Below are 14,326 nucleotides of genomic sequence, written 5' to 3'. Positions count from 1 at the left end.
GAGATGTTTATAATTATCTCCTGTGAGTTGGTATGAGCCCACTCCAGCAATCATTCTAAATGTTCATGCACATTTAGAATTATTACATCTTTCTGTTCAAGTAGTTCTTTTATTGTTGTGAAATGGTCCTCTTTTATCTAGCAATACTTTCTGCCTTAAATTATTATTTGCCTGATATTAATATATTAACCCTATCCTTTTTGGCTAATATTTTCATATTGTATTAGTTTTCATCATTTACTTTCAACGTATCTGTCCCATTTTTTAAAGATTTATTTATTTATTTGAGAGAGAGAGCCCGAGCAGGGGAAGGGGCAGAGGGAGAGAATATCTAAGCAGACTTCTGCTGAGCAGGAAGCCCAGCAGGGAGTTCAATCCCAGGAGCTATGAGATCAGGTCCTGAGCTGAATCCAAGAGTCAGACGCTTAACAGACTGAGCCACCCAGGCACCCGGGTTCCATTTTATCAAAAGTAATCAGCATATAATTCAATTTTATTTTCTGTTTTTCTCCAATCAGTGTTTATACTTTAATTGGAGTGGTGAATCCATTTACATTTATTGTAATTACTGATCCAGTTAAGCTCAAGTCTAACATATTGCTGTTTATTTTTTGTGTCATCTCTTCTTTGTTCTTTTATTCCTCCTTTCCTGCCTTTTCAAAATATTAATCAAATATTCTTTACTACCTCACTATATCATTTCTATTAGTTATATATCTCCTAATATTAATGTTTTATAATAAGCATACTCAAATTATTACAGTCTACCCTTAATCAATACTTTCACTACATTCTAAACTATGTAAACATTAAAACAGTTTAATTTCATTTGTTATCTCTTGACATTTTTGTTATTATTTTTACATATTATACTCCTGAATTTTTTGCAAACACTATAAGACATTGTTATTGATTTCAAATCAAGTCTTTTTAAAATGTTGTTAAAATATACGTAGCACATTATTTATTATTTTTCAGTAGTCCTTTTATTAACCCATGTATTTATTTTCTTCAGTTCTGTTCATTTAAGATTACCCTTTCTTGTTTATATATGGAATCATTTTCCTTCAGCCTAGAGAGCTTTAGTGGGGTTTTTCTTAGTGTCAGTCTGCTATTGTTGAATTCTCTCTGTTTTTGGATTGTTTGAGAATGTGTTTGTATTCTCCTTCATTTTGCAGTATGTTTTCCCTGGGTTCAGAGTTCTCTTGCCATTTATTTTCCAGCACTTTAGAAATGCCGGCACCTTGTTTTCATGCCTGAGTTGTTACTCTTACAAACATAGTGTTATTTTTATTCTCCTAAAAGAAATGTGTGTTCATTTCTCTGTCTGCTTTTAAGATTTTGCCTTTATCTTTTGTTTTCAGCAAAGCCTCAGTATAGTTTTTCTTTGTATTTACCCTTTTGGTTTGTTGTGGTTTTTTTGTTTTGTTTTGTTTTTCTTGTTTTGTTTTGTTTTTTGAGCTTTTGAATCTGAGAGTTGATTTTTTTCATCAATTTTGGAAACCTTTGAGCTATTCTTTCTTCAAATATTTCTGTCTTTTCTCTTCTCTAGTTTTGGAATTTTATTTAGACATACACATATCACTTGACTCTGCTCCACACATTTCTTGTACTCTCTTTTATTTGTTATTGGTGTTTTCTACAGTTTTCCTATATTCAACTTGGATATTTCTACACCAATATTCTTCAGATCTGTGTTCTGCTATCTCCGTTTGGCTCTTAAGACCATCCAATGCATCCTTATTTTGGATATTTATTTTGTAATTTTATATAACACATGATTATTTTTATAGCATCAGTTTTCTTTTGAATATCTTTGTCTTTTTACTCATTTTATCTATTATTTTCCTGTATTTCCTTTAACATACTTAAAGCAGCTATTTTAAAGAAACTTGACACTAATTCCGACATCTGGATCTGACTGTCTGCTTCTATGAGCCATTTATTTTTGCTTCATTTCTTGATCACATTTTTTGCTTCTTTATGTGTCTTTTAATTTTTTATCCAAAGCCATACATCTCACATGAAATAAATGTAATAATAATGTTTATATTATTTACCTCCCATTGACAAGTGTTTGCTCTTTCTTGATCTAATCAAGAAGCGAACTCAGATGGGTCTGAGTTGCACTTCTATTTTGAGTCAGTCCACTTCTGGTTTCAAAAGTCTCAAGGTAAAGACCTTCTTGGCTTTTTATCAAGTACCTGGTTGGTCTCTTCTTCCTCCATCCTAGAACACTCTGAGAGATTTATCCTGCTTTTCTGATGTTTTGACCTCTGCTCTTAAATCTCACCCTGAGTGACTCAAATGTGTCAACTGTCTTGATGAGGATACAGTTGTGTATTTGAAGCAAGATCCTTTTCTTATTGGGACTTTTTCTATGAGACTATAGGAATTTTCACTCCACTCTTAAGAAATTACTTAGGCTCCGGCAGAGCACACTCATTCTGCGGGGATTCAGAATTTTTCATGTTAGACATGCCTCCAAAAGCTTGTCTCATTTTTCTTTTCCTCATCGCATTCCTCCATTCAGGCAAAGCCTGATCTTCAATCCATACCCAGAGTTGGCAAACATGACCAGATAAGAAATGGCCAAAAACTATATATTTGCATAAAACAGGCCCTTCCCACTTTGGTTTAGTTTATTTAATCCTTTTTCTTCTCACAGTTTCCAGTTCCTTTCAACACACATACACACACACACACACACACATGAGTTTGTTGTTGTTTTTCCAATTTGCAGTAGGAATGTTGTTCTGTTCCATCCTATTCCATCGTATTTGGAATGTTCCCATTCAAGTTTGTATCATCTTGCCATGCTTTAGTTTTCTAAATAGAATTTATCTACCTGTAATGCATATGATACATCTATTTAATTACTTATTTAATAACTAACTTCCCTAGTAGAACGGAAATACTTGAGAACAGGTACTTTGTCTCTTTTAAAATTTGTTGTTTTTTCTTTAGAACTTAGAATAGTGCCCAGTAAGTATTTTCCAAATCAATGAATGAATAGTAGAATGCGGTGCAGCAGTTAAGAATAATATATATAATATCTCCCCCATACTCCCTGCCTAAGAGGTCAGAGATAGCAAATGTTCCCTTATTTTCATTTTAAAACTTTCCATTTGTACATAAATTCCAGCTGGCAGATATTATCAATAATCTCACCTTTGATGACTTTTGTGTGGGCTGTACTTGCATTCCCAAAGGATAAGTCACTTTTAGCTTTCTACAGTGGCTGTCTCTATTGTTCCATAATCTTCATGAAGTGGCATGCACTTGCAGCTTCTCAATTTATTTTTATGTCTAATGTAGTGATAAAATAATAAATAGAATCATTATTTTGATTAAAAAATATAGTAAAGGAGGGAGGGTATGTGCTATGGTGAGTGCTGTGAATTGTGTAATACTGATGAATCACAGACCTGTACCTCTGAAACAAATAATACATTATATGTTAAAATATATATATAGTAAAGGCAAACTATTTCTATGGAAAGCTGTTTTTACAAATTTATGTTGATTCAATTTCTGTAAGGTAAAAAATATATTTTATATATGTTAAGACATACTTTTGGATGGACCTGTAACAGCATAGGTATTTTTAAAAGCAAAAATAACCTAGACATATTGTAAATTTAAATAAGCACTTCAAGCACTTACTTTGTTCTTATTGTTTGTAGATTGCAAAGGACCTCCTCCAAGAAAACAGACTGAAGTTTTGTCTGGTGCCTGGCCTGAACAAACATATCCAGAGGGCACGCAGGCTACATATAAATGCCGACCTGGATTTAGAACTCTTGGAGCTATTATAATGGAATGCAGGAATGGAGAATGGGAGTCTCTTAATCCATTGAGGATATGTCGGGGTAAATAATTCATATATTTGTGAAATTTATGAAAACTTAATTATTAAAATACTGAATGTTTGATGCAATATTAGCTGAATTATATAACTGTTATTTAAATACAAAATCGTATACCATCATTATTCTTAATAAATTGTTGTAATCTTCTAAAATAAAAAAAAAAACCCAACCATACAGCTAAGTCTAATTTTAAAATGATAATTGACATTTTTCACTTTTGCACATCTTCAATTATGTCCTCTGATATAATATCAAATGTCATTTTCCTTGAACTCCTACATAAAATGTGTTTCTCCATGCTACATAATAATATCATTATTTTTTTCATTTTAGAAAGGCCCTGTGGACATCCTGGAGATACTCCTTTTGGTTCTTTTCATCTTGAAAGAAGAAATGAGTTTGTATATGGTGCAAAGGTTGTTTACACATGTGATGAGGGGTATGTAGTCAATATCAAAAGAGGCTTATAATTGGGGCAGTTATAATTTAGGTATTAAATAGGAACTTTACTAATTAGTATTTTTAAGGTTACTTTATTTTTCTATGAGCATTTTTATAAGTACCATACAAGGAGTCTGAAAAATTAAACTATAATGGAAATGATTATATTTGGATACCAAATTATCTCCTTAACACTGAAAAATTAAAATGATTATAATTACTCTGGTAGAGTGTAGTTATAGGAGGGCTGGAAAATAGTATACATATAAATAAGGGTTTATTCCAACAAGTCCTGACTACATTCTATTATGTGCAGAGTACATGGGAGTTCAATATGTCAGGGACAGTGGGAATGTTAACAAAATCAGATTACATGGCACCTCTTTTGAAAAAAGCTTATAAAATTTAGGGGAAGCAAATATTTTACACTGACATAATAGTAACCATTCTTTAAGTTTCCATGGTCTGCAAATTATTCTTATCACATGAACCAAAAATGCTACTATGTTCATAGTCATTGACTCTCTGTTCTCTAACCACCTACTGGATTTCCATGGCTAATCTTAACACTATGATACCTCTTCAGTGTTCTTTATTTCTCTTATTCCCAGCCAGGTCAAAAAATTGTTTTGAAGAAAGTTTCATACATGAGAAAACCAATATCATTACAATTTTATGCTACATAAATATAAATAGGATCAAGAAATTACAAATTGGGGGCTCTTGGGTGGCTTAGTCAGTTAAGAAAGTGTCTGCCTTCGGCTCAGGTCATGATCCCAGGGTCCTGGGATGGAACCCCAAGTCAGGCTCCCTGCTCAGTGGGGAGTCGCCTTCTCCTTCCCTCTCTGCCCCCCCACCCTGCTCTCTCGCTCTCTCTCTCTCTCTCTCTCAAATAAATAAATAAATAATCTTTTTAAAAAAAGAAATTACAAATTGATTCTTATTATTCTCTTCTCATTTATTTCTTGATTTGAGGCAATAAAATATAATATTTTAAAGCTTAGGCTTTGGAGTAAGCCTGCATCCCAAAACTCCACAACTCAATAACTGCATTATTTTAATGACTCTTAACTCCCATTTCCTCAATTCTAGAAATACAAACACAACAGGTGCATCATAGGATTGGTGGAAGAAATAAATAAGATATACACTGAAGCCCTTTGAAGAGTTCCTAAGATATTGACACCCATAAGTCTTAGTTCTTATGAATTCAGGCTCGCTTTGGCCACTACCTGAGGGAGATATTTCAAAGACATTTTTAGCCCAACTTTCAATCATTACTGATGACTTTAATTACACATGACCAAATAGATGAAGACCATCTGGGCCTACCCTTTCCAACTGCCTCATTCCTCACCTCTGAAATATCTCTTTCAATCCAGGCTAGTCTGGCCCCTGTAGGTTCCACATTTGACCTGGCGAAAGGGATCAAAACTCGGGACACCTGGGTGGCTCAGTCAGTTAAGCATCTGCCTTCGGCTCAAGTTATGATCCCAGGGTCCTGGGATTGAGTTCCGCATCAGGCTCCCTGCTCAGCAAGGAGCCTGCTTCCCCTCTGCCTGCCGCACCCTCTGCTTGTACTCTTGCACTCTCTCTCTCTCTCTCTGGTAAATAAATAAATAAAATCATCAAAAAAAAGGGGGGGGATCAAAACTCATAGACTCCTTCTACTAGATTCCCTAAATCTCTTTTTTTTATTATTATGTTATGTTAATAACCATACAATACATCATTAGTTTTTGATGTAGTGTTCCATGATTCATTTTTTGCGTATAACACCCAGTGCTCCATGCAGAACGTGCCCTCCCTAACACCCATCATCAGGCCAACCCATCCTCCTACCCCCCTCCCCTCTAGAACCCTCAGCTTGTTTTTCAGAGTCCATCATCTTTCATGGTACATCTCCCCCTCCGATTTCTCCCCCTTCATTCTTCCCCTCCCGCTGTCTTCTTCTTCTTTATTTTTAACATATAATGTATTATTTGTTTCAGAGGTACAGATCTGTGATGCAACAGTCTTGCACAATTCACAGCGCTCACCATAGCACATACCCTCTCCAGTGTCCATCACTCAGGCACCCCATCTCTCCCACCCCCCACCACTCCAGGAACCCTCAGTTGGTTTCCTGAGATTAAGAATTCCTCATATCAGTGAGGTCATATGATACATGTCTTTCTCTGATTGACTTATTTCGCTTAGCATAACACCCTCCAGTTCCATCCATGTCATTGCAAATGGCAAGATTTTATTCCTTATGATGGCTGCATAGTATTCCATTGTGTATATATATCACATCTTCTTTATCCATTCATCTGTCAATGGACGTCTTGGCTCTTTCCACAGTTTGGCTATTGTGGACATTACTGCTGTAAACATCGGGGTGCACGTACCCTTTCAGATCCTTACATTTGTATCTTTGGGGTAAATTCCCAGTAGTGCAATTACTGGGTCGTATGGTAGCTCTATTTTCAACTTTTTGAAGAACTTCCATACTGTTTTCCAGCGTGGCTGCACCAGCTTGCATTCCCACCAACAGTGTAGGAGGGTTCCCCTTTCTCCGCATCCCCGCCAACATCTGTCATTTCCTGACTTGTTAATTTTAGCCATTTTGACTGGTGTGAGGTGATATCTCAGTGAGGTTTTGATTTGGATTTCCCTGATGCCGAGCAATGTTGAGCACTTTTTCATGTGTCTGTTGGCCATTTGGATGTCTTCTTTGCAAAAATGTCTGTTCATGTCTTCAGCCCATTTCTTGATTGGATCATTTGTTCTTTGGGTGTTGAGTTTGATAAGTTCTTTACAGATTTTGGATACTAGCCCTTTATCTGATATGTCATTTGCAAATATCTTCTCCCATTCTGTTGGTTGTCTTTTGGTTTTATTGACTGTTTCTTTTGCTGTGCAAAAGCTTTTTATCCTGATGAAGTCCCAATAGTTCATTTTTGCCCTTGCTTCCCTTGCCCTTGGCCATGTTTCTAGGAAGAAGTTGCTGTGCCTGAGGTTGAAGAGGTTGCTGCCTGTGTTCTCCTTTAGGATTTTGATGGACTCCTGTCTCACATTGAAGTCTTTCAACCATTTTAAGTCTATTTTTGTGTGTGATGTAAGGAAATGGTCCAGTTAAATTCTTCTGCACATGGCTGTCCAATTTTCCCAACACCATTTGTTGAAGAGACTGTCTTTTTGCCATTGGACATTCTTTCCTGCTTTGCCAAAGATTCGTTGACCATAGAGTTGAGGGTCCATTTCTGGGCTCTCTATTCTGTTCCATTGATCTATGTGTCTGTTTTTGTGCCAGTACCATACTGTCTTTGTGATGACAACTTTGTAATAGAGCTGGAAGTCCGGAATTGTGATGCCACCAGCTTTGCTTTTCTTTTTCAACATTCCTCTGGCTATTTGGGGTCTTTTCTGGTTCCATACACATTTTAGGATTATTTGTTCCATTTCTTTGAAAAAAGTGGATAGTATTTTGATGGGGATTGCATTGAATGTGTAGATTGCTCTAGGTAGCATTGACATCTTCACAATATTTGTTCTTCCAATCCATGAGCTTGGAACGTTTTTCCATTTCTTTGTGTCTTCCTCAATTTCTTTCATGAGTATTTTATAGTTTTCTGAGTACAGATTCTTTGCCTCTTTGGTTAGATTTATTCCTAGGTATCTTATGGTTTTGGGTGCAATTGTAAATGGGATCGAATCCTTAATTTCTCTTTCTTCTGTCTTGTTGTTGGTGTATAGGAATTCCACTGATTTCTGTGCATTGATTTTATATCCTGCCACTTGACTGAATTCCTGTATGAGTTCTAGCACTTTGGGGGTGGAGTCTTTTGGGTTTTCCACATAAAGTATCATACCATCTGCAAAGAGTGAGAGTTTGACTTCTTCCTTGCCGATTTGGATGCCTTTGATTTTTTTCTTGTCTGATTGCTGAGTCTAGGACTTCTATTACTATGTTGAATAGCAGTGGTGGTAGTGGACATCCCTGCCATGTTCCTGACCTTAGGGGGAAAGCTCTCAGTTTTTCCCCATTGAGAATGTTATTCGCTGTGGGTTTTTCATAGATGGCTTTTATGATATTGAGATCTGTGCCCTCTATCCCTATACTCTGAAGAGTTTTGATCAAGAAAGGATGCTGTACTTTGTCAAATGCTTTTTCTGCATCTATTAAGAGGATCATATGATTCTTGTTCTTTCTTTTATTAATGTATTGTATCACATTGATTGATTTGTGGATGTTGAACCAACCTTGCAGCCCAGGATAAATCCCACTTGGTCGTGGTGAATAATCCTTTTAATGTACTGTTGGATCCTATTGGCTAGTATTTTGGTGAGAATTTTTGCATCCATGTTCATCAAGGATATTGGTTTGTAATTCTCCTTTTTGATGGGGTCTTTATCTGGTTTGGGAATCAAGGTAATGGTGGCCTCATAAAATGAGTTTGGAAGTTTTCTTTCCATTTCTATTTTTTGGAACAGTTTTAGAAGGATAGGTATTAATTCTTCTTTAAATGATTGGTAGAATTCCCCTGGGAAGCCATCTGGACCTGGGCTTTTGTTTGTTGGGAGATTTTTGATGACTGCTTCAATTTCCTTAGTGGTTATAGGTCTGTTCAGGTTTTCTATTTCTTCCTGGTTCAGTTTTGGTAGTTGATACATCTCTAGGAATGCATCCATTTCTTCCAGATTATCTAATTTGCTGGCATAGAGTTGCTCATAATATGTTCTTCTAATTGTTTGTATTTCTTTGGTGTTGGTTGTGATGTCTCCTCTTTCATTCATGATTTTGTTGATTTGGGTCATTTCTCTTTTCTTTTTGAAAAGTCTGGCCAGGGGTTTATCAATCTTGTTAATTCTTTCCAAGAACCAGCTTCTAGTTTCATTGATCTGTTCTATTGTTCTTTTGGTTTCTATTTCATTGATTTCTGCTCTGACCTTTATTATTTCTCTTCTCCTGCTGGGTTTAGGCTTTATTTGCTGTTCTTTCTCCAGCTCCTTTAGGTGTAGGGTTAGGTTGTGTGTTTGAGACTTTCTTGTTTCTTGAGAAAGGCTTGTATTGCTATATACTTTCCTCTTAGGACTGCCTTTGCTACATCCCAAAGATTTTGAACAGTTGTGTTTTCATTTTCATTGGTTTCCATGAATTTTTTAAATTCTTCTTTATTTTCCTGGTTGACCCATTCATTCTTTAGTAGGATGCTCTTTAGCCTCCATGTATTTGAGTTCTTTCTGACTTTCCTCTTGTGATTGAGTTCTAGTTTCAAAGCATTGTGGTCTGAAAATAAGCAGGGAATGACCCCAATCTTTTGGTACCAGTTGAGACCTGATTTGTGACCTAGGATGTGATCTATTCTGGAGAATGTTCCATGGGCACTAGAGAAGAATGTGTATTCTGTTGCTTTGGGATGGAAAGTTCTGAATATATCTGTGAAATCCATTTGGTCCAGTGTGTCATTTAAAATCTTCATTTCCTGTTGATCTTTTGCTTCGATGATCTGTCCATTTCAGTGAGGGGGGTGTTAAAGTCCCCCACTCTTATTGTATTGTTGTCGATGTGTTTCTTTGCTTTTGTTATTAATTGGCTTATATAATTGGCTGCTCCTATGTTAGGGGTATAGATATTTACAATTGTTAGATCTTCTTGTTGGATAGACCCTTTAAGTAGGATATAGTGTCCTTCCTCATCTCTTATTACAGTCTTTGGTTTAAAATCTAATTTGTCTGATCTAAGGATTGCCACCCCAGCTTTCTTTGGGTATCCATTAGCATGGTAAATGGTTTTCCACCCCTTCACTTTCAATCTGGGGGTGTCTTTGGTCTAAAATGAGTCTCTTGCAGACAGCATATCGATGGGTCTTGTTTTTTAATCCAATCTGATAGCTTGTGTCTTTTGATTGGGGCATTTAGCCCATTTACATTCAGGGTAACTATTGAATGATATGAATTTAGTGCCACTGTATTGCCTGTAAGGTGACTGTTACTGTATATTGTCTGTGTTCCTTTCTGGTCCATGTTGCTTTTAGGCTCTGTCTTTGCTTAGAGGACCCCTTTCAAGATTTCTTGTAGGGCTGGTTTCGTGTTTGCAAATTCCTTTAGTTTTTGTTTGTCCTGGAAGCTTTTTATCTCTCCTTCTATTTTCAATGACAGCCTAGCTGGATACAGTATTCTTGGCTGCATGTTTTTCTCATTTAGTGCTCTGAATGTATCATGCCAGTCCTTTCTGGCCTGCCAGGTCTCTGTGGATAGGTCTGTTGCCAATCTAATGTTTCTACCATTGTAGGTTACAGATCTCTTCTCCCGAGCTGCTTTCAGGATTTTCTCTTTGTCTCTGAGACTCGTAAGTTTTACTATTAGATGTCGGGGTGTTGACCTATTTTTATTGATTTTGAGAGGGGTTCTCTGTGCTTCTTGGATTTTGATGCCTGTTTCCTTCCCCAAATTAGGGAAGTTCTCTGCTATAATTTGCTCCAATATATCTTCTGCCCCTCTCTCTCTTTCTTCTTCTTCTGGGATCCCAATTATTCTAATGTTGTTTCGTCTTATGGTATCGCTTATCTCTCGAATTCTGCTCTTGTGATCCAGTAGTTGTTTATCTCTCTTTTTCTCAGCTTCTTTATTTTCCATCATTTGGTCTTCTATATCACTGATTCTCTCTTCTGCCTCACTTATCTTAGCAGTTAGAACCTCCATTTTTGATTGCACCTCATTATAGCCTTTTTGATTTCAACTTGGTTAGATATTAGTTCTTTTATTTCTCCAGAAAGCATTTCTCTAATAACTTCCAAGCTTTTTTCAAGCCCAGCTAGTATCTTTAAAATCATCATTCTGAACTCTATTCCGACATCATACTAATGTCGTATTGATTAGGTCTCTGGCAGTCAGTACTGCCTCTTGTTCTTTTTGTTGAGGTGATTTTTTTCATCTTGTCATTTTGTCCAGAGGAGAACAGATGAATGAGAGAACAAAATGCTAACAGGGTAACAATGTCCCCAGAAAATATACACTAAATAAATCAGAAAAGACCTGAATGAAACCGGGGGAAAAGAAAGGGAAAGAAAGAAAAAAAATATATAAAAATAAACAAAAACAAAACAAAACAAAAACAGAATATGATCAAATATGATCAGGCTAGTGCATAGATCAGTGCCACACACTAGATTTTGGGTGTATTTTGGTCTGTTAGAAGAAATTGCCTCCCAAAATTTCAAAGAAATAAAAACTTATATATATACAAAAATAAGGGTTAATACAATGAAGGGATGGAATATGACTGTAAAGATGAAAATTTTAAAATATTTTATAAAAGGAATTGATAAGATAAGAAACTGGTTGAAAAATGAAATAAGAGGATTTAAAAAAAAGGGGGGGGAGAGAATGTGATCAGGCAGGAGACTAGAACAAAGCCATACACTAGAGATTTACGGTATATTTTGATCTGTTAGAAGAAACAGTATCTCAAAATTTTAAAGAGAGAACTACTTATATATATACACCAAAAATAAGGGTAACTACTATGAAGGGATAGAATATGACTCTGAAAATGAAAAATAAAAAATATTTTTTAAAAAAAGGGATTGATAAGATGTTGGTTAAAAAATGGAAAAAGAAAAATTCAAAAAAAAAAGAAAAGAAAAGACAGTTAAAAAAAGTAACTTTGAAAGACTAAAGAATCATTGTAAAAAAGCCATGAATTCTATGTGCAGTATTCCCCTAGCGCTGGAGTTTTGCCATTCTCATTGATCAGTAAACTTGGTCTTGGCTGGCTGTTCTTGCTGATCTGGGGGAGGGGCCTGTTGCCATGGTTCCCAAATGTCTTTGCCCGAGGTGGAATTGCCCCACCCTTGCCAGGTCTGGGCTAAGTAATCTGCTCAGGTTTGCTCTCGGGAGCTTTTGTTCCCTGCAAGCTTTCCGTACAGCTTTGGAGGACAAGAGTGAAAATGGCAGCCTCCCAATCTCCGCCCCAGAGGAGCCTAGAACTCGGGGCCCGCTCCTCAGTGAGCCCCCAGAGAAAAGCAGTCAAACACTCCCGTCTCCCCAGTCTCCAGCCACACTCTGTGCTCACCTGGCCTGTGACCGAGCATTTCTATCTCTGGCACCCGACCCCGTGTGGAGTCTCCAAACCCAGTAGATCCCTGTGGTGTGCTCCATACTCCCACCCTCCACAATGATATTTTTGGAACATTCTGGACTTTTTACATAATCAAGGATAGCACTAGTCCAAATTTCTTAGCATGTGGTTTATTTTAATTTTAATTTTTTTATTATTTTTAATTAATTAATTTTTCCAGAGTGTAGTCATCAAGTCAGGTCTGCATATATAAGCCATTCAGTGTCAAATTTATCTAACTGTGGTAACTCATTAACCCCATCCTTAAAATCTAAAATGTTCTACTTGAATGGGAGTTCCTTGGGGCAGATGCAAAATGTGCAATCATTACCAGAGGCTTTAGATCAAGGCAAAGCATCCTTCTTAATATTACAGTGAACAGCTAGAGGTAAAAAGCTTTTTCTCAAAAACAAAATAATGGGCAACATTTTGATAACCACAAGAGAGATAATTTTGAGAACAGAACTTTCATAAACTTCTAAATAATTCTACCTAGACAAATATTTCCTTCATCTGCAAATAAGGATTGTTTCACCCATTACACAAGAAAAGAAAAACTTTCTCCCTCAAAAAATATTTTGTCTTGGGGCACCTGGGTGGCTCGGTCAGTTGGGCGTCTGCCTTCAGCTCAGTTCATGATCCCAGGGTCCTGGGATCAAGCCCCACGTCCAGCTCTCTGCTTAGTGGAGAGCCTGCTTCTCCCTCTCCCTCTGCCTGCCATTCTGCCTACTTGTGCTCTCTCTCTCTCTATCTCTCTGTCAAATAAATAAATAAAATCTTTAAAAAAAAATACTTTGTCTTTCTTTGAATGTTATTGAACCATGTTTTTGGATTTTGGTTTGGGTTCAAAGAGGTTATAACATTGTTAAGTGTAACTAACTGACTGACTCAATGAAAAGATAAAAAGATATTGTGCACAAAATCATAATGAGTTCATGTTGTGAACCAAAGATTATGACTCTTCCAAGTCCATGTGCCTGAGGACTTGAGGGCCTTTCTTAAGTAAGAAAGAAGCTTAAGAAAGAAAGAGAAGAAATTTAAGAAAGAGAGAAAGAAATTTAAGAAAAAGAAAGAGAAAAGAAAGAAAAGGAAAAGGAAGAGGAGGGGAGGGAGAGAGGGAAGATGGAAAGGAGGAAGGAAGGAAAGAAGGGAGATGGGGAGGGAGGGAGGGAGGGAGGAAGGTGGGAGGGAGGAAGGAAGGAAGGAAGGTGGGAGGGAGGAAGGAAGGGAAGGAGAAAGGAAGGCAGGAAATGCATATGCTGTTAATTTTCTCTGAAATGGAGTTTCTGGACATTCAGAATGGTATCAAAATTGCATATAAATACACATTAGCTCACCACTCTGTTATTTTTGGTTTTCAGGTATCAGTTGTTAGGTAGGATTAATTTCCGTGAGTGTGAACCAGATGGATGGACCAATGATATTCCTCTTTGTGAAGGTATATGTAAAATTGATTTACTAATATATTCAAATATTTAAAATATCTAAGAGTTTTTGAAATGTCTTACATTAAAATATCCTTAAAATTTGTAATTAAACATTTTTTACTTAAAGTATTTTTGTAGCTTCTAATATAGTACAGAATGGATATCTAAGCTTTTTATTACTACATTATTTTGTGTTTCATTAACCAAATATGAATACAGACTCATCTGACCTAATATTCAAAGTATTAGAGATTAGGAAATCTAAAACCTATTTTCCTTTCCTTTTGGATTCTAACCACTAGAAAAAACACAAGTATCAGAATTTCAGCTTTATTCATGAAGATATTCTCACCCAATAACCACCCAAATGCAAGGATCTCTGGTAACAGCTGAAGTGAAGAACATGATTTAGACATTTCTCCCCTCTTGTGTGGCAAGGGAGATTTTCCTGTGGTCTTAGTCTTACTGAGAAGAGACAGGAA

The 14,326-nt window shown here is 36.4% G+C and overlaps 1 protein-coding gene across 5 annotated transcripts in view; it reads left to right on the top strand.

Annotated features, from left to right (window-relative positions):
• Window positions 1–14,326, top strand: part of LOC118530817 (complement factor H-like) — a 140,548-nt gene that overhangs the window by 48,514 nt on the left and 77,708 nt on the right. For 4 of the 5 annotated variants that reach the window (XM_078078330.1, XM_078078329.1, XM_078078327.1 and 1 more), the window contains exons 2-4: window positions 3,687–3,872; window positions 4,206–4,311; window positions 13,779–13,855. The exons of the other annotated variant lie outside the window; for it this stretch is intronic. In XM_078078330.1, the coding sequence (XP_077934456.1) occupies window positions 3,687–3,872; window positions 4,206–4,311; window positions 13,779–13,855 (369 nt within the window). The remainder of the gene's footprint in view (window positions 1–3,686; window positions 3,873–4,205; window positions 4,312–13,778; window positions 13,856–14,326) is intronic. 5 annotated transcript variants of the gene reach the window in all.

The sequence above is a fragment of the Halichoerus grypus genome, chromosome 7, assembly GCF_964656455.1.
Source record: "Halichoerus grypus chromosome 7, mHalGry1.hap1.1, whole genome shotgun sequence".
NCBI classification, from domain to species: Eukaryota; Metazoa; Chordata; class Mammalia; order Carnivora; family Phocidae; genus Halichoerus; species Halichoerus grypus.
The sequence above is the reverse complement of the archived record's forward strand: the minus strand, read 5'-3'. Positions and strand labels throughout refer to the sequence as shown.